Below are 18,272 nucleotides of genomic sequence, written 5' to 3' on the forward strand. Positions count from 1 at the left end.
AAGCAAATTGCGATTTTGACCCAATTACGACACAAAGCCCTACTTGGGTTTGCACGTACTTGGCTTGTTTTCGAGTTAAGCATTTTTTTGGCGAGTTATTATAACTTCGTGGCGATAAAGCAAAATGGAGACAACAAAAAAGAACGAACATTAGTCTCTTTTTAACGAGTGGTTGTACAATACGAAAGTTAACACATTTTTTATTGGAAAAGTAGATATTGCTTCTATCAAAGATTGCCTTGACCAAATAAGTAATGGCAACAAAACACAGATACCAGTTACTTAAACCTCCAAGGGACCGATGAAAATAGTTCGAATTTAGTCTAAAATGAAATTATAATTCGGAAAGCGATTTTTTCAAGAGATGGGGCAACAGTTACCGGGAAAAGTGGAATTTTGGCGATAAAAATGGGAGGGAAAAAGAGTCGGTCGAGTTAACGAATGTTCGAGTTATCCGAGGTTCGAGTTAACTATAGTTTTTTTTGTAAGAAGGTATTAACGAAAGTGCAAGGGACCTAAGAAAATGATTCGAGATAATGAACGTTATCCGGTGTTCGAGTTACCAGGAGCTAACTGTAGATTCAAACTTAAGACGAAGAATAAAAACAACATGCTTTTTCGTTAGCTATCTTTTATAGCGAAGAAAATTGCCTGTGTTTAGTGGATGGAACCAAAAACAAAAACATTGTTAAGGCAAACGTGAGTTTTTTATTTAAATTATTGCTACCTTGTCTCTCACACTCGAATTTTCGTTTTACTATTATTTCTAGTTGTTTAAGGAGGGTTGTTGCAAAGGAAGACACTTTTGAATTATTAAACAGTTTACACTCTCTACAAACAAAACATTCAGGATACTTATAAAAGAGCATGTAATAAACTTGATATTTGAAGCAGTCAAGCCATAGTACCATCAAGTATGTGTAAAATTAGCCCGGGGAGCGCAGATATTTCTTCCACTATTAGTCACTAAGCCTATTTTTCTGTTTTGTAGATATATTTTTGAATCATTTTGCTAAGTTTTTTCATTTAAAAAAAAAAAAATTAGCAAATGCAGACTTATTTCATGTCCCATCCTGAAACCGGACCTTTTTTATCGACAGGAGTTAATAAATAAAGCCTAGCTGCTTGTCTGCATCCCTACAGAAGAATTAACTTGCCAAAACGAACTTGGGTTAACGTTCCTCGCGAAAGAAAACTTGGGTTACCATTTTAGCACTCTTACCTACTCAGGGTCAACCCAAGTACGCGATTAACCTACTTTGTAAAAATCGAAATTGTGTTAAAACAATAAATAATACATGTTCCTACGTTTAAACGAAGCACAATGCTCTGTTTTCAGTAAATTAGAAGAAAAATCTTTAAAGATAACATGGGAACTTATAATAGCAATGTCTCAGAACGCTTACGTCAGCAGCGGGAATCCCACCATAAACAATAGACATAGTCACGTGATTTTAGGCGAGAGTTCGGAATTTAAAAATGGCAGCATGTTGTATACAAACACGAGGCGGAACATTGAGAATCTCTATAATAATACGCTAGGTGTGTCTGTCTGTGTGTCTGTGACAGGCAAAGTGGATGTCTTCATTTTCCTTTGATGTTGCCGAAAAATGCATGTCTAATATGTTAAATTTTTTGACGTTAGGGCGCGACGAAAATAACACAACTTTAACGTCAATATCCTATATTAAATTAATGAAGCCATTACAGTGCAAATAAAATTTCGAGGCCAAACAACTTGGAAACGAGTTGGTGACGTCGATGTTTTTTCACCGCGTGGGTAACTAGGGAGCAGCTGGGACCAATTTGGGTAATTCCAAACCTGAGTCCCCAAATCCGTTTCGGAATGGACGGGTTTATGACGTCATCAAAAAACCTTTAAACCACAATATTTCCGTAACCGTTGGTCAAAAGTACATGATCCTATACATTTTCTTGATCAGCGTTTCAAGAGCTATAACATGAAACGGGTACACAAATTTCGAAAAAATAATTTTTTGTACTTTTATTAGCGACTTTGCTGACGTCAGCAAAATTTTTAAACCCGTAAATCTCATTAACCATTCATCAAAAGCACGTGATTACATACACTTTCTTGATCAGCGCTTTAAAGTCTACACAATAAAGGCAACGTAAAAACAAGGTTCTAATTTTTTTGGCAGATGGGTTGCTGACGTCATCAAAATTCATATGACGCTTATTTTTCAATTTTATCCTGCTTCAGTGGATTTTTCCACGGGCTTTATCGACTAGTAAAATCAATAATTTACAGGACAACCACAAAAAGCATCAACGTCATAAAACTTTGCATATAGAATTTATATTTATGATAAACGTAGTTTTTTAAGAAATAAATTTCCAGTTCCAAAGTTTTAAACTATTTTGTGAGATAGCTCTAGCTAGCTGTTTATACATGTTAGCATCTTTAAGTTACCTTTTTACATTAGAAAGTTACCTGTTTATACAAAAGTTTATGTTGGATACAAATATAACTTGCATTTTTCATTAAAAGAAGGGTTGTGAACATTACCTGGACAAAATAGCTAGCTGAGACATTGTTTCTTTTACCTCTTTATAGTCGCATATTATCTTTAATATTTAGAAAGGGGAGTAAAACGCACGAAATTTTTGGAAAATTGTTTTTTTAGTTGTATGTGTCTCAAGCAAACTTTGAGATTAAAATTAAAAAATTAAAATTTTATTTCAGAAATTATTCTCAGACTCATGAGAGTGAAGTGAGGAGTGCAACCCGCAAATCAATATAGCAATACCCGTCAAAGAGGTAAATTTTAGCTGCGCATTAATGACCGAGTATTGGAACGAGAATTTTCGTGACTTTACGAGAAGAAACGCTGAATAATGAATACGCGGTTTGCAAAAAAACCAAACTATATTGTGTCATGAAATATGCACAATTTATGAGAAAACAGACCACGAGTGCGTACGTTGCGAATAAAGTATTATCCTTTTAAGAAATGCGTATTTCGTAAATTTTTTAATACTTTCGTTAGGCTATACAGGGTTTATCTTTAATTTATAGGTTGCCTAACGTGGTGACGCATAGTTGCTTTTACACGTACACACTTCAATATATTTTTCCCTTTCAACTTGAATATTATTAACTTTTGCGCAAAATTATTCTGATATAGCTAATCTTAGCATATTATTAGCACACTTAAGATTTTATAGTGCAATTCTTTAAGCGGTGGCATTCAACTAGATTTTAAGGGTAAAAAAGACATTTTACACCAACGATAGAATACAAGTTTATACGTTGATTTTTGCTTAACTATATTCCATTTAGGATGCAAGCAAAATTTTACGACGAGCATATTTTTAGAATATTGTTAACATTTTGTCTCATTTCAAGAAATAAAGAAGAATAAAATCTAAATAATTGACCAACATCATCCCCAGGGCTCTTTTTCACTTTTTAATAACGATGCCATTATCGAAAAGTAAAAAAGTTCTGGAGACGAGGTTAGCTAATTGACGTAAAGTTGTCTAACCTCACTACCATGCGATCTGCTCACGAAAATCTTTTCGTGGTTGTTGTTGTAAATTAACAGCAAAATGATTTAGGTACGAAGTTGTTTTTTTTATTTTTCTTTAGTGCTTGATAAATTAGATGAAAAGAATTTAAATTCTGAAAGAAATAAGGCTTATTATTTAAAGGAAAACTAGCGAAAAATCTTACACATATATTTTTTCTGTAATAAAAACATTCTTTCATGTCACGAAAACCGCTTGGCATGAAAAATTTTAATTTTTTATGACTAAATTCTTTCCTTAAAAACTATATTTACATTAACGGTCGCCGCCATTATCAAACAAAATTGAACTTGGTTCGTACATATTTCGTTGATTTGTGACGTCACACGCCGCATAAAGCTGAATTTGTTCAAGGGATGTTGGGACACAAAATGAAAATCTCTCCTTTGAAAGTAATCACACTCTTTAATACGAAAATAATTTTCCGTTTTTTTATCTTTTGAAAAATATGACCTTAAAAAAATGAAAACGGCCTTGGCGGCGAGGTTGCTCATTCAGCATTTCCATGTTACACACTTTTTTATAAGAATCGTACATTTTAGTTTAAGCATATCAATTTTTAGGGTTTTAAATAATACTTAATAAAAGTGATTCCTAAATAATTATTAAAAATAAAGAAAAATTTACAATTTTCAAAATATTCAAAATATGATTGGTTACACTACAATGATATGTCTTTTGCTCTGTAAAGTTTGTAAAGAGCAAATTCGTTCCCAACGCCTATTGTCTCGCTGTCCCGATTAAAAAAATAAAATAAACGACAGAAATGCAATAGGTAATATTCCAGATTATTCAAATTTTATAAAAAAAAACTTGTTTTATTATTGAGCCACAGCATTGTTTCTAAAATAAGATTTTGGAAACACGAGCCTTGAATTTTATTACAAAAATAATTGAAAAAGATGTACTTTATTTTTACCAATAAGGGTGTTAAGGGTGTTTTGTGGCCCGCTAAAATCATCAAATCCACTTTTATTGTCAAACTCTGGTAAGCTTCTTTAATCATTAGCAAAAATCAGTTCCTGCGAAATTAACTTCTGTTCATCGCCAAAATTTTATTATCGGAAATTTTTGACAAACAATTTTAAACAGGTTGTGGGACGATATCACAGTTGTAACAGAGACTTTGTGAATGTAGAAGTAATATATTGCAGCTGAATTACAGTCATACCCGCACAACACCACAATTACTGAACTTTAGAGTCCATATAATCGGCTGGTTAGATGGTTTTTGTCATAAAACGAACACAATCAGGTGACAAAACTTTGTCCCTAACCTCGTCCCCGGGGCTTCTTTTGTCTTTTTATATTTGGACAGCCTTGGTCCAAATATAAAAAGCCTAACAAAGCCTGAGAACGAGGTTACTTCACCCTACCTTGTCCGATGTATTATAATGTAGAAAATGTAAACATAAGTATACAAAAGAAACTTTCCTTTCTCAGCTTTTAAAAGCTAAATTTCTAACAAAAAAACTAAAGGGTACGGTACAATTTGTGACTTCCATGCCTTTTCTCCCGTAATTTTGGAAATCTGCGGCAAAACAAAGCACCGTGACAGCAGCTAAGAAGCTTGGTGCATAATAACCTTGGGAAAAAAATAAACAGGATCCAAAAGTTCGATTTCGCCAGAGCTTAATTTCATAAAATCCAAAACAAAGCGAAGAAACAGAACTCAATGGATTAGGTTCTACAGGTAATCAATGTACCAATGGCATGTAAAATTTGGCAAAGGACAATTATGCGGATGACCAAATGGATGGAACAAATCCAAAAAATCAGTTCCGCAAATAATTTCTTCGGCAAATAATTTGCACTCTAACATACGAAATTCAATTCTATTATTTTCCTTCGAAGGATACTTGAGTTTGCGTTCCGCTGACAACATGTGAAAGAAAATGAATAAACGTAAGAAAGTTACTCTTGTGTTATTTCTGCAATTACAATAATTTAAAATTCTCAGTACTGCTTGTTCTGTAAAATCGTGTCACCGTGCTTCGACCAAAATGGTATCTTTAAGGTGCATTTTTTCGCTTTTTGTGTAGCGTAAAACTTTTTTACAGTGCAGAGTTAAATTGTTAGCATATCAGAAATTAAAACACATTTCCTCATTGTTATGGAAGGCATATAAATAAAATATTTCTGACTCAAACATTATCAACGGATGAATCTTGTACAAGAATTACACGGGTTCTCTCCAAAGCCAATTTTATGAGAGCTTCATTCTCCTTTTCTCTACGTTTAAGATCTTCTGATTTTTGTTTTTCTTGTTTTTGTTGTTGCTTTTCTTCCTGTTTGCGTTCTTTTTTCTGTTCAAAGTTCCTCCACATGCCATACAATAATCTATCATCAGTATTGTGCATCTGGTATGTCTGCGCATCTGGCATTGTCTCATACGCTATGCGTTCGTAAATCACCTCATTGTTTTCAATGACAGAGGGTACCGTTTCTTCTATTTTTAATTCCTTTTCCTTTTTTCTTTCTTTTTTCTTCTTTTTCTTTTTTAATTGCACAGGCGGCGGAGAGTCGACAACAACTTTGAGCTTCTTCCTTTCCTTCTTCACTGTTGACTTAACGTCTAGGTTTGGAGTCAAGCCGGCTCTTAACATCTGTCTTGTGTAGCTTTTTTTCAAAACAACAAGTCGAAACAGCTCATCGGTGTGTTTATCTTCAAGTTTCTTCATCTTTTGCTGATATCCTAACTTAAATTCTTCGAAAAAAACGCGGAGATCACTCAGCTCTTGATGAATCAGCACTGGTGTTGGCTGTACTAAAAATTTAAATGTATTAAAATAAAAGTTAGTTTAATTCGTCAACATGGTTAATTGTAAGAAAAAGCAAACCAAAACAGACTCTGTTCGTTAAAGAATGGCTTTAAGACCTTTTAATCTTAAACTTTTTACTTAAAAAAAATTGGAAAAATCTAGAAATTGTCCTTCAAAAAATACTAATTACGTCATTTTTAAGGACTCTTATAGTACAGTGTTTTGACAAAAAAAAAGGTTCATACATAATTATAAAAAAATCATATATTTACCAGGATGGACTTTTCTCTTTTTGTAACATTTAATTATATAGGAGACACATATGCCAACAAATGCCATGGCTAAGTATACGTAACACAATGTCAGTATTATGGAGGTGGATTCTTCGGGTGTAAGAAGCAACTCTTCTACAACCGTTACAAATGGCTAAAAAGAAAACAAAATAATATTTATTTGGACCTGCTTCATCTTTATATTACTATCTTAATTTGATTGCGAGTTATTTTTAAAATGGCGCCCAGTACAAATTAATCCATATTTTTTCTGAGACTGTACTCAGCATGGGACGCTAAAGAAGCAAAAAGAAAATATGTTTTCATTCATATGCATTTACTTTAAATTCAACATAATTTAGCTTTAATGGTGGAATATTTCACCTATGAGGACATGAGGGTGACTTATAGCCGAAGATTCAATTCCATTAGCGGAAACGTCGAGAAACGAATATGCTGTTGAAAGAGTGATAAATCTTTTTATTATTTTTAAGAAATATTGCGTCTTGTTGTTGCTTGAAACTCTTAATCGCAAATCTTTCTTTAGCCTTTTTAACTTATGTATCTTTTGATTGATTCTATTAGCCCGTAATTAAATAACGTAAAGGACAATTTATTTTTTACTTTTAATGTTTGATTCGTATTTTACATAGGCGATATTTTTCTCGTCCCACGGATTCGATTAATTTTCGATAACAAAATTAATCGCCAACGGTACTCTTCAGCAAGTAATTTCTACTACGTATTTTGACTGTCAGACAAGCCCGATTTTGTTCTATGAAAGCACGAAATAATTTTGGTCAAAATAGCAAATGTGATATTTTCTTAAAGATTCCCCTGGACTATATGTGTTATTTGTGGAGGTTGAAATTGCCAGTTGTTGGCGATGCTGGAAGTTGCATTATGTTTTTTTACAGTGACAGAATACTTTTTTGCGAGAATTAGCTAGCCATTTTGGAAAATTTCAGTTAAATTCTGTTGATTCTTGATGCCATTGCATATAAGTTGCTATTTAACAATATAAGGGAAAGATCATTTACAAAAAGTTTTGCCTTCTTCTCTTTCTCTATCCTCTTAGTAAAACGTAAACAAGGCAAGCCTTACCTGCAACAATCCAATTTTCTTTTGTACAAACCGGGAGATCTCAGCTTGGTTTGAGGAAACAAAACTTCTCATATCATCTTCCACCCTGGCAAACTCTGCCGACAAAATAACTCCGTATCCGCTCTTCAAATCCAAAATTTCATATATCTTTAGGCTTCTTCTTTTTAATTCTTCGGTATAACCTTTGGTAGAGATAGCATCAATCATTCCAATAACAACCTCACCCTTCTCCACGGCGTCTAAAACATCCGTTACTTTCGTGTAATTTCTTGATTTGTCAACAATAGCATTGCGGAGAATAGCTGTGCGGAACTCGAATGTATTAGTAATGGCTGCGACCTAAAATTATTAAAAAAGTTTAAAGGGTAAATCTCTTAATATTATATGTACAAGATTTATTCAAGACAATAATTTCACGGGTACTTTGAAATAGTAACAAAAAAATTGGTCGAATCAGTGAGGTCATTAAATCTATCTCTGCAATTTTTTTGTCACGTGGTTTTTCCCGTGGGCCATTCAACTAATTTTAAAAACTACTATTTTTGATTCTTAGACTTTACAAATTCTTAGACGTATACGCAAGACCAATCGCAGCGCAGTGTTTGAGTGCAGATTTTCAACAACCTTTTTTGCATTCTATGAGCTAAATGTGCAGATGAACCAAAGTTAAGCAAATACCTTTGTTCCGTATAATTTATATTTAGTGTCCATAGCGCTCACACTCATGCCAGATGAGACAGCACCACCAAAAATGCTGATTATGCATAAACCAATCAAAATCCACCATATCATGAGAGCTTTAGCTAGATTAGACGAAGATACATAATCTCCATATCTAAATGCAATTATAGGTAATGAAGTAATAAAATGCAAAGTACGGGAGAGACATACGAATTATGAGAACACATCTTCTTCGCTAAATTCTATTTGCTGATAGATATTATATGCGTAGTTTTAACAACTGGGTTACCCTAACGTCGTCATAGTGATAAATGAAAGCCAAAATCCTTCGTACGCGCCATACACAGACCTCTGTCTTGTGATGTCACTCTCAGATACATATTGTTCCTAAAATAATGTTCAAACGAACGCAAAAGTTATCATACCCTGAAGAAAAAATTGAATCCAAAATAATAACAGTAAAAATAATAAAAAAACTTACGGAGAACCAAAGGACCCATCCCATTATTGTCGCTAATAAAATAGCTATCAGAATTACGGGCCAAGCAGCATACACTGCAGTAAGGATATTCAAGAATCCAACAGTCTTGTACTCTGGTTGATAAACAATTAAGGCGCTTCCCTGAGATGCAACAATACCGACAAATGGATATGTTCCAGCAAATCGAGTTATTGCGAATCTTCCAAAGATAGGAAAAGACAAGTGAACATCACCGTCCAGATACTTTTTCACTTCATCAACATCTTCTTTTTGAGAAGTTCGTCCACTCTTGGTTCTGTTATAATATAGCGATGGTCGGTATGATTTGCAATCAGTACATACGTTATTCACCACCATCTTCAGAATGTCAGGAAATAAACCCTCAACATCGCCTTCTATTTTACCAACTTGACCAATGTATGGTTTGTAGTCGTACCAATTACTAAACACATACTTTGGACATTTGCACGTATCTATTGGAAAAAAAGCATTAATTATTAACAGACAAAATTATTTAAATAAGGGCAGTTTCTTCGCCATTTTACAAATATGGCCGGCAACATTACTGGATTACCATTACTCCATTACTGAATTATCTATTAAGAAAAGTCCCTAAATTTAGAAAAAAGGTGATGCTGACGTCAATAACAATAGGATATTTAGGAATGTTTGAAGCTACCTTAAAGGGAAAATTGAAAGCGGAAAAGAAAAGAACACAAGTGATTGCGAATTGCCTTGTATTCGTAAACTTAAAATATCGCATTTTTAAAACAAGAAAGAACAATATCAATTTATTATTCCGCGTGTTACATTATTCCCTGATCGTTTGCAATTTTCCTGTAAATTCGGTTCATCAGACATTGGATATAAGCAAAACAATAGGCATTTGCGGTTACTTTTTCGTAATCTTTCATCCGGCAATGTCAATAAAACTGTGCCTATTCGCAAAAAGTTTATTCCACATTTAACGTTATCAAATAACTCAAGTTCTAAGTCATCCTTAACACTGACAAGCAATCTTTGACAGGTTCAAAAAGCGTTAATTTAAGACAGAAAAAGCTTTCAATTAATATTTTAAAGATTGTACGTTTTTCACAGATAGAAATAAGTGAAATTACCTGCGTATAATGTTAAGATGGGTCCATCACCGTAAGTGTTGAATCCAAGCAATAAAATCTCATACTTCGTATAACTTTCCAAGTCGGTCATTTTGTACTCAAAAGTAAACTGGTCGAACGTAATGATAGTATACGGTTGAGAGACAAGATCTTGTCCGGATTGTTGATACTTTCTATAAAAGAGTCTGTAGCCTGATAAATATCCATTCCTAAACTCCAGTGGAATAGCATCCCATGTTACAAACATTTCTGATGTCGAGTAGCGATCTTCAACTGTTGCGTTTGGCGGAAATATGGACGGGGCTAAATTATAACGTAAAGTATTTCTGTGTCAGATATTTTATTTTCTATATCATATCATGTATATATGTTTATAAATGTAATCAGACATTGTTTCAAATTTTTCTGTTTTAATTGGGTGAGAAATTTTTACAATTCTAAACAACATATTGAATTTATGGAGCTGACAAAATTATTAAAATTTTAGGAGCGAATCCACCTAGTTACAACGCAGCGATTTGCAGAGTCCTGTAATTAAAAACATCAATAATAAAAAGTTCTAATAAATCGATTCCACAAAAACGATAAATTTATTGCGGTCGAAGAATTAACGATATATGATATTCGTAATAACAAATTATTTTCGAGGTATTAGTTAGCCATATAAATTCATCACGCGATAGTGAAAAATCACAAGGTTAATTATGTACTGTTATTTTTCTGTTTCTTAAAGTCGGGTAAAATATTATCATTCCTGTATTATTTTACGACAACATTATATACAGTACAATGACATACCTAAAGGAGTGATATTATTTTCGCGTTTCTATTCGCGAAAATTTCTTTCTACGAAATACACCAAAGTTATCTATTCGCAAAAATTATTTCTCGCAAAAATATTGCTCGATTCGCAAAAATAAACTGGTTAGACAATCGCACTATTTACACTGTTAAACTTTCGCAAAAAATTCTTCTCAAGATATAAAAAAAAATTATTTCCCTCCAGTTATTTTAATTTTAGGGAATCAAACGTCAACAAAATAAAGTGCTTAAGAAACAGAAACAAAAAAAGACTGAGTGGGAGTACGCTTAATTTACGTCTCCGTCGCTGTTTGCTTCCCTGGATGTTATATAAGCACTAGGCCCTGAGTATAATATATCAACATACCCCCAGGAGGAGTGCGAAACACAAATACTTCGAAAGGTCCATATCCTGCATTGGTAAAGCCAGAGATCTCAAACCAATAAAAAGTGTACGCTTTTAAGTTTGTGATAGTAATTTGACCCATTGTGTTATCAACAACAACTTCTTGCCATGCGTTAGGTTTATAATATTCTCGATATCTTATTCTATATCCACGCAATATTCCAGGAACTTGTGCGTGAGGTATTTTCTTCCATGAGAAGTATACTGTATTCGAATCCAGTATTTGCTTTTCACAAGATGGTGGGGCGATATACGGAACTAAAATAAATAGTACATCATAATGTAGATATTTATGGTATCAAGCAAAGAATGCAAAACACAATTTTTATCCCCAATATGAAAATTAGCTTTGCCTAAAATTAGCTTTGCTCAAATAATTAACAAAAAATCGATTATCACAACAGGCTGATCACATATTTCTCACGAATTTATCATTTGTTAAATTTTTTTTGTTTTTTTTCAAAACGTTTCCTTATGTTTACTATACTACGAGTCACTCTAACCACATTTAGAGTACTTGTTCACTTGAATAGATAAAGTATACATAAATATTAAATAGTGTTTTTTTAAAAAAAATTAAATAAAATACAGCATATTATGCGGTACTTAAATATTTCTATCTTTAGGCGTGACATGATGTCCAGCGATAAAAGATTCAGTACTCTGCTTTTTTGACACCATTTTAAATTCATTTTGACTGTACAGTATATTGCGGTTTGAAATTATTGTGGTTTGAAATTGGCTGTAGTAGTAGAATAAATTTCTTAAGGGGAACTTCTTTCGAACTTTTCAGCAAACACGAAAAATGTAAAGGCAAGGTAAAATTGCTCTAAAACAAACCTCCTTCTAAAGTTTTAACTTTAATCAGCGAACTCGCAACACCATTTCCAGAGCTGATTGCAGCTAATACTCTTATACCATACCACGTTACTGGCTGCAAGTCTACAATCTTGAGTGATAAATTTCTCGTACCAAAATTATCCCATGTACTTTCATTTCCATCCAACTTTTTAAAGAAAACTTGATACAAGGAGAAAGTTCCATGCAAGACAGTTTTATTCACGTCATCCCACGAGACAAGAATTTTAAATGGATCTAATGAAACTGCAGTCACCTCCGGAGGAGGCTCCCCGGGTACTAAAATAGAAATAAAATTAAGAAAGAGTTCTAAAACTATTTTTATACAGGACACCAGAGATACGGCTGTAACTTGTACACCAAGCGACTTACAGGAAGCGACAGAGATGTCGTTTAACCCGACCGGCATGGTGTAAAGCATGCCTTCTTCTATTGTGTGCTGTAGTAGCATAGCTTCCATATGCGGTACACCTTCATATCGAACGGAAAAGTCAACAATCACGCTACCCTTGCTAAGATAAACAAAGACATAAAAAATTACCATACTATCGAGCTGAGATTCCATTTTAGCATAAATCAGCAGTATGAATCATTTAAACGGAATCATTTATAATAAAACAATCATCGCATACTTGAAGAATGTCAGGCAATTAGATTGGCTAATTTACACGGAATATATGTTAATTTTCTGACAAACTAATGCAATATTGCATATTTTATTCGTATTTATGATAAATAATATTATTATTTTAAAAAATATTTTATGGAACTTTAACTTTAAATAATATATATCATCAAACATCTCAAAGACATCGAGATCTGAATGATTCAAAAATATGTATTATATAAAATATAATAAATATAAATTTATAAATAAATATATATTTGCACTTGTATAAACAAAACTTAGGGTACCTCATTTCGTGAAAGACTATCACCATGTTCTCTACAAGATCGCTAACTTCTGTGGTTCTGTAGAAGTTCTTTATCTAAAAAAAGGTATTAAGGCACTTAATTACTTTCTAGCTTTACGTTCCATTTCCCTATAATACTAACAACATAAGTTTTATACCTCACTTTTGATGCGTGAACTTAAATTTCTTGAGTATTCGCTTGCTAGGTTATACATGGTATAGTTCCATTTTTCCTCAATAAATCGCGTTAAGAAACGGTAATAAGCAGCTACAAGAAAAAACAAATTTTTGCAGTATTTTAAACAGCCAGCATTAATTTTTAAACAGTGAAATGAAAATACTTCAACGTACGTATACAAGCACTAGTTCCAGGGCAAGTAAAATTTCGTTCATTATTTCCAACGCAATCATCTCCATTGTACAAAGGTGCAGGATTTGCACAGTATCGCTTTTGTATCCTATGACCAGCGTCTCCACAGGAGTGTTTACATTCGGAGACAGGTTCCCACGGCGCCCATTCACCATGAACTAAAATAAACCGCCACATGTCCTTTTAATCATTTGTTGATTTATCTATTTTAAAACATCGCTTTGTCAAGAAAATTCTTTAAGCACAACGAGGGTCAAACTCTTTAAAAAAACGAAGCAATTGGTTAGCAACAACAGGGGCTGTAATGGTGACATGAAAATAGGAAGGGGGGAATAAAAACAGCAAGAGTTTCCAAAAAATATCTTGTTTTAGAAGCTATCTCCGTTCCTACAAGAAAAACTTCGATTTTGACTGGGGTACTAGCTTACAAACTTTGCCATTCCCAGTAAATCGTCAACAAGCAAATACTAAAACTGCAAAATGGAGAACAAGGAGACCCCACCCCTAACATTCCGAAAGAAAAAAAATGTGTAGTTGGATATTATTAAAGTTAGAGAAAAAAAATGTTACCAGGGCATGGCATCGGATTGCAGCCATCTAGTATTTCTGTATCGATATCCCCTGCACAATACGAACCATTGAATTCAGGAGCAGGAGAATCACAAAATCGTTTTCGTTTTTGGTAACCAAAACCACATGTAGAAGAACAATTACTAAATGGTGTCCATTCTCCCCAGATGCCATTAACTATAATAATAAAAAAGTCACTAACTTCCAGAGATTTAAAGTTTACATAAAGATGTTTCAACTTTAAATTTTTACAGATTAAAACTACAAAGTAAGATAAAACTAATCATTATTCAAAAACAAAATGTGATTCCTGTGTGAACTTTAACACAGCTTTTTGTTTAAGGTCATCTGATAAAATCCTTAAAAATTTCTAAGGTCCAACTAGTCTTCTCTGCGTTTTATACTAAAATAAGAAAAATGTTCCTTTTTTGTATAAGCATTGTGAAAGCTTTTTCTACAGACTAAAAAAATAAGTAAAACAAATAAAATAACAAATAATAAGAAAGTACAATAAATAAATAAATAAATAAATACTTGGGCATGGTTGTGTGTTACAGTCTTGTACATCCAGATCATTTCCAGTACATCCACCTTCCAGAATGCATTCTCTATATCGTTGATAAGATCCTGTACCACAACTTTTCGTGCATAATCCCCAATTCGCCCATTCAGTATACTGTGCAGATACTATCAAGGGAAAAGAATAAGATTAAAAATATCAATTTAAGCCATTCAATTACTTGTTTACAGCGTTCAAACGTTATAACGAAGACGTTTTCGTGTTACTGAACTTTCCAAGGCATTTCCGAGACGATCTGCAAACTACAATATATTCCAGGACTTTCAAGGACCTTTGAGATATCACATTTCTCCATTATCTATAATACAATTCCTTTTAAAAGCGATCAAAGAAAAGCGTTTACTTTAATTTAAAAATTGAACAAAGCAGTTTACAAATAAGACCCACTTAACACAGAAGGAACAGAGGAACACATATAATAGTTTACTGATTTCTGCTTTAAGCTTCTCATGTGGTGTTACTCTTTATCTGACCATTGCTTTTTAAACCCGGGCATACCTTTATCAATACAGTTGCACAACCTTCGAATATCACTTCCTGGCGTTGCTCTACAATCCACTCTATCAGATTTCACACCAATATAACCACGGCAAACACCTCCATTCACAATATAACTTGGATCGTACATAAATCTAAAGTTTTTGGTCAACGCGGTTGTATTGCAAGAAAGTTGTGTCAGCTTAGTGAAGTTGTATGCATCGATGGTTTCGTGAAAATGATGCGTGTTGTTTTCTGTGTGCAACTGCAAAGCACAGCCAAACACAGGTCCCAGATTCGTGCAAGTTCGAGTACAATTTTCACCACGTTTAGCCAAATAATAACCTAAAAAATTGTTACATTAAAATAACAGACACAACAGATAATTTGATGCAGTGTTTCTTCCTTCTGTAATAGGTCAGAGGGTCTTGGTTTAAATTACTAAATTAAAAAAGGGCACTTGAGTCGAAGGCAGCTCTTATTTACTTCTTTCTAAATTAATCAATTACGATAAACATACCAGGACAAGGAATGTTATTGCAGTATCTAAATTCTCTGCTGTCACCTTCACAATCTTTGCCACCTAACGCAGGGCGTGGATTGACACACCAGCGCTGTCGCATGGCTGTACCCAATCCGCAACTCAATGAACAGCTACCCCAATTTGTCCAAAGTGTCCAGTTACCATCAACTACAAAAAATATTTGCAACCTATTATTTATTTAAAAAATCATTCGGGAAAAATCACTTTTGATTTTTGTTTTCCTAAAAAAACTGTTTATGATAGCCTATTTATATCAAACTAAAAATGCTGTACAATACGAAAGCATGATAAACAGCCATACCAAACTCCCCCGTAGTTGCATTAATCGGCTCACTCCATGGTCCGTTACCAATTTTTGTGAAACCAGCAATATAAATGGTGTAAGGTGTATTAAGAGAAAGATCTGTTAATTCGCAGCTTCCTTCCCAAATGTCGTTATGACTACAGTTGACAAAGCCTTCAGTGCTTCCACCTCTAATTTTAGTAAAACCATCAACCACCTTATAAGATATGTTATAACCAAGCAGCACTCCCTCGTGGTAATTAATTGCTATTGGTATCCAACTTATATTTAAGCTACTACTACTGGTATCGTAGCCAGTTACATTTAGCGGAGGAGAACTGGGAACTAAAAGAAAATGACCCATGTTTAAAATCTAAGCTATAATAAAGATACCGTCTAAATCTTTTTAACCTCGGAAATAAAGTCGGGTTTACCAGAGAAGCAGGAATGTTAGAAAGGCAGGTTTAGTAGAGAAGCGGAATATAAGAGAGGTGGGTTTGCTGAAAAGGCAGGTTTGCTAGAATGGCAAGAATATAAAAGTACATGAACGTATACTTATTTGAAAATTGTTTCACTAGAAATCTCTTACCATTTTGTAGTGTTTTATATGTTTTAACAGCAGTAGAGGGTCCAGCACCAATCTTTGTATAAGCTTTAACCGAAAAAGTGTATGACGTGAAATTAGCAAGCCCGTATACCAACAGGTGTGTCAAATTTGTTGTCCAAATTACAGACCTAATATCATCATCAGTCTGCCAAGAGTTTAGGATATTTGTGACATTAACTTTGTATGCGATGATGTCACCACGTCTTTGCATTGAAAAAACATGCAACCATTCGAGGTATACACTGCCCGATGTGATTGTTTCAGCTCGAAAGTTGTTGACAGTTCCAGATGGGACTGCAGAAAAAAAATAATTAGTTTATACAATTCTTTGTATATTTAGATGTACTAAGCCAAAAGATGAAGCTGATTTTATAGTACTTTTAGATTCATTGTTTTTGCGATCTCACAGGGTAACCATCCAGCTAAAAAACTGTTTTACTGCCGAGATATAAAGATTTCAAACTTTTCTGTTTATGGGTATCTGGAAGCGTTGACAAAAAATGGCAAGGTGAAGGTATAATTAATTCACATTAAAGACAAATCACTATGCAATAGACAAATGTTGTCTATTATGGGTACCATAACTAGTTTTAAGTAAACGGCAAAGAAATCTTATTTTTTTGTTAGGAAGGTTAAGGAGGATTTTCAATTTGTTTGGCGGTCTAAAGATTTGTAGGGAGACCAGGAAACCCAGTCTCACCTTTTCAGCGTACTTGACCTGAAAGTTGATAGAGTGAAAGGCTCTACAGACGTCTATCCACACTGTACTTATCGTTAGTAACGTTAAATTTAATATAAAGACAAAATGGCATACCCATTTCATGCGTTTCTCCATATAAATGTGTAGTCGCTCCACATCCAGGGTTAGTACAACCAGCAATCCAGAAATCATATTTAGTTGCAGGAAAAAGATTAAACGTATGGTTGTATGTATTTACATCTTCATGTAAAGAGTGCCACGAACCATTGCGTAGTAAACCTTTACCGTAAATGTGAAAATGCTGGAGGACGCCGTGTACAGACAGGGGTGGTATTTCTTGCCACGTTAAAGTGAACGAATCGTTTGTTTTATTTTGTATAAGAAACTGGTCAGGAGGTTTACTTGGAACTGAAATAAAATTTGGTGAACAAGTAAGGAATTGAAGCTACATTATAAAAATATATAAAAACTTGTGACTTTCTTACCGTCTTCTAAAGTTCGTTCGTACAAGTCAAGTACAGGTCCTGCTCCTTTGATCGTCACTGCTTTTACAGAAATATTATGAAATGTGAATTTCGTCAAATTTGTGAACACAGACTGTGTGATATCATTTTGAACTTCAACAGTACGATTAATCATACTTCCAAATGCATCAATAATGTGTACTTCATAGTGAAAGATACCATTTTGAAGCAGCCTCTCAGGTTTACCGATGCTAAGTTCAAACGATGAAGAGCTAGTATGTGAGATACTACACGTAACTGTTCCATGTGGTTCTAAGAGAAAAAAAAACACGTGTAAAGAAACGAACAAAGAAACGAACAAAGAAACGAACAAATGAACAAAGAAACAAATAAACAAAGAAACGAACAAACGAACAAACAAACGAACAAACAAACGAACAAAGAAACGAACGAACAAACGAACGAACAAACGAACAAGCAAAAGAACAAGCAAACGAACGAACGAACGAACGAACAAACAAAGAAACGAACGAAGAAACGAAAAAGAAACGAAAAAGAAACGAAGAAGAATCGAAAAAGAAACGAAAAAGAAACAAAGAAACGAACAAAGAAACGAACGAACAAACGAACAAACGAACAAAGAAACGAACAAAGAAACGAACAAAAAAACGAACAAACAAACGAACAAACAAACGAACAAACAAACGAACGAACGAACAAACGAACAA

The 18,272-nt window shown here is 33.8% G+C and overlaps 1 protein-coding gene across 1 annotated transcript in view; it reads right to left on the bottom strand.

Annotated features, from left to right (window-relative positions):
- Nucleotides 1-5,458: 5,458 nt before the first annotated feature.
- The window catches only part of LOC130655868 (uncharacterized), a 60,732-nt gene continuing 47,918 nt past the window's right edge, over nt 5,459-18,272 (bottom strand). The window contains exons 36-56 of the mRNA XM_057458683.1: nt 17,566-17,856; nt 17,195-17,488; nt 16,363-16,674; nt 15,792-16,118; nt 15,467-15,637; nt 14,968-15,291; nt 14,424-14,576; nt 13,890-14,066; nt 13,301-13,477; nt 13,108-13,217; nt 12,951-13,024; nt 12,408-12,547; nt 12,018-12,314; nt 11,139-11,435; nt 9,971-10,273; nt 8,853-9,325; nt 8,661-8,758; nt 8,369-8,525; nt 7,691-8,029; nt 6,587-6,740; nt 5,459-6,319 (exon numbers count right to left, since the gene is read on the bottom strand). Of these exons, the coding sequence (XP_057314666.1) occupies nt 5,697-6,319; nt 6,587-6,740; nt 7,691-8,029; nt 8,369-8,525; nt 8,661-8,758; nt 8,853-9,325; nt 9,971-10,273; nt 11,139-11,435; nt 12,018-12,314; nt 12,408-12,547; nt 12,951-13,024; nt 13,108-13,217; nt 13,301-13,477; nt 13,890-14,066; nt 14,424-14,576; nt 14,968-15,291; nt 15,467-15,637; nt 15,792-16,118; nt 16,363-16,674; nt 17,195-17,488; nt 17,566-17,856 (5,291 nt within the window). The 3' untranslated portion in view covers nt 5,459-5,696. The remainder of the gene's footprint in view (nt 6,320-6,586; nt 6,741-7,690; nt 8,030-8,368; nt 8,526-8,660; nt 8,759-8,852; nt 9,326-9,970; nt 10,274-11,138; nt 11,436-12,017; nt 12,315-12,407; nt 12,548-12,950; nt 13,025-13,107; nt 13,218-13,300; nt 13,478-13,889; nt 14,067-14,423; nt 14,577-14,967; nt 15,292-15,466; nt 15,638-15,791; nt 16,119-16,362; nt 16,675-17,194; nt 17,489-17,565; nt 17,857-18,272) is intronic.

Source organism: Hydractinia symbiolongicarpus, chromosome 8 (assembly GCF_029227915.1).
Source record: "Hydractinia symbiolongicarpus strain clone_291-10 chromosome 8, HSymV2.1, whole genome shotgun sequence".
In the NCBI taxonomy this organism is placed as follows: domain Eukaryota; kingdom Metazoa; phylum Cnidaria; class Hydrozoa; order Anthoathecata; family Hydractiniidae; genus Hydractinia; species Hydractinia symbiolongicarpus.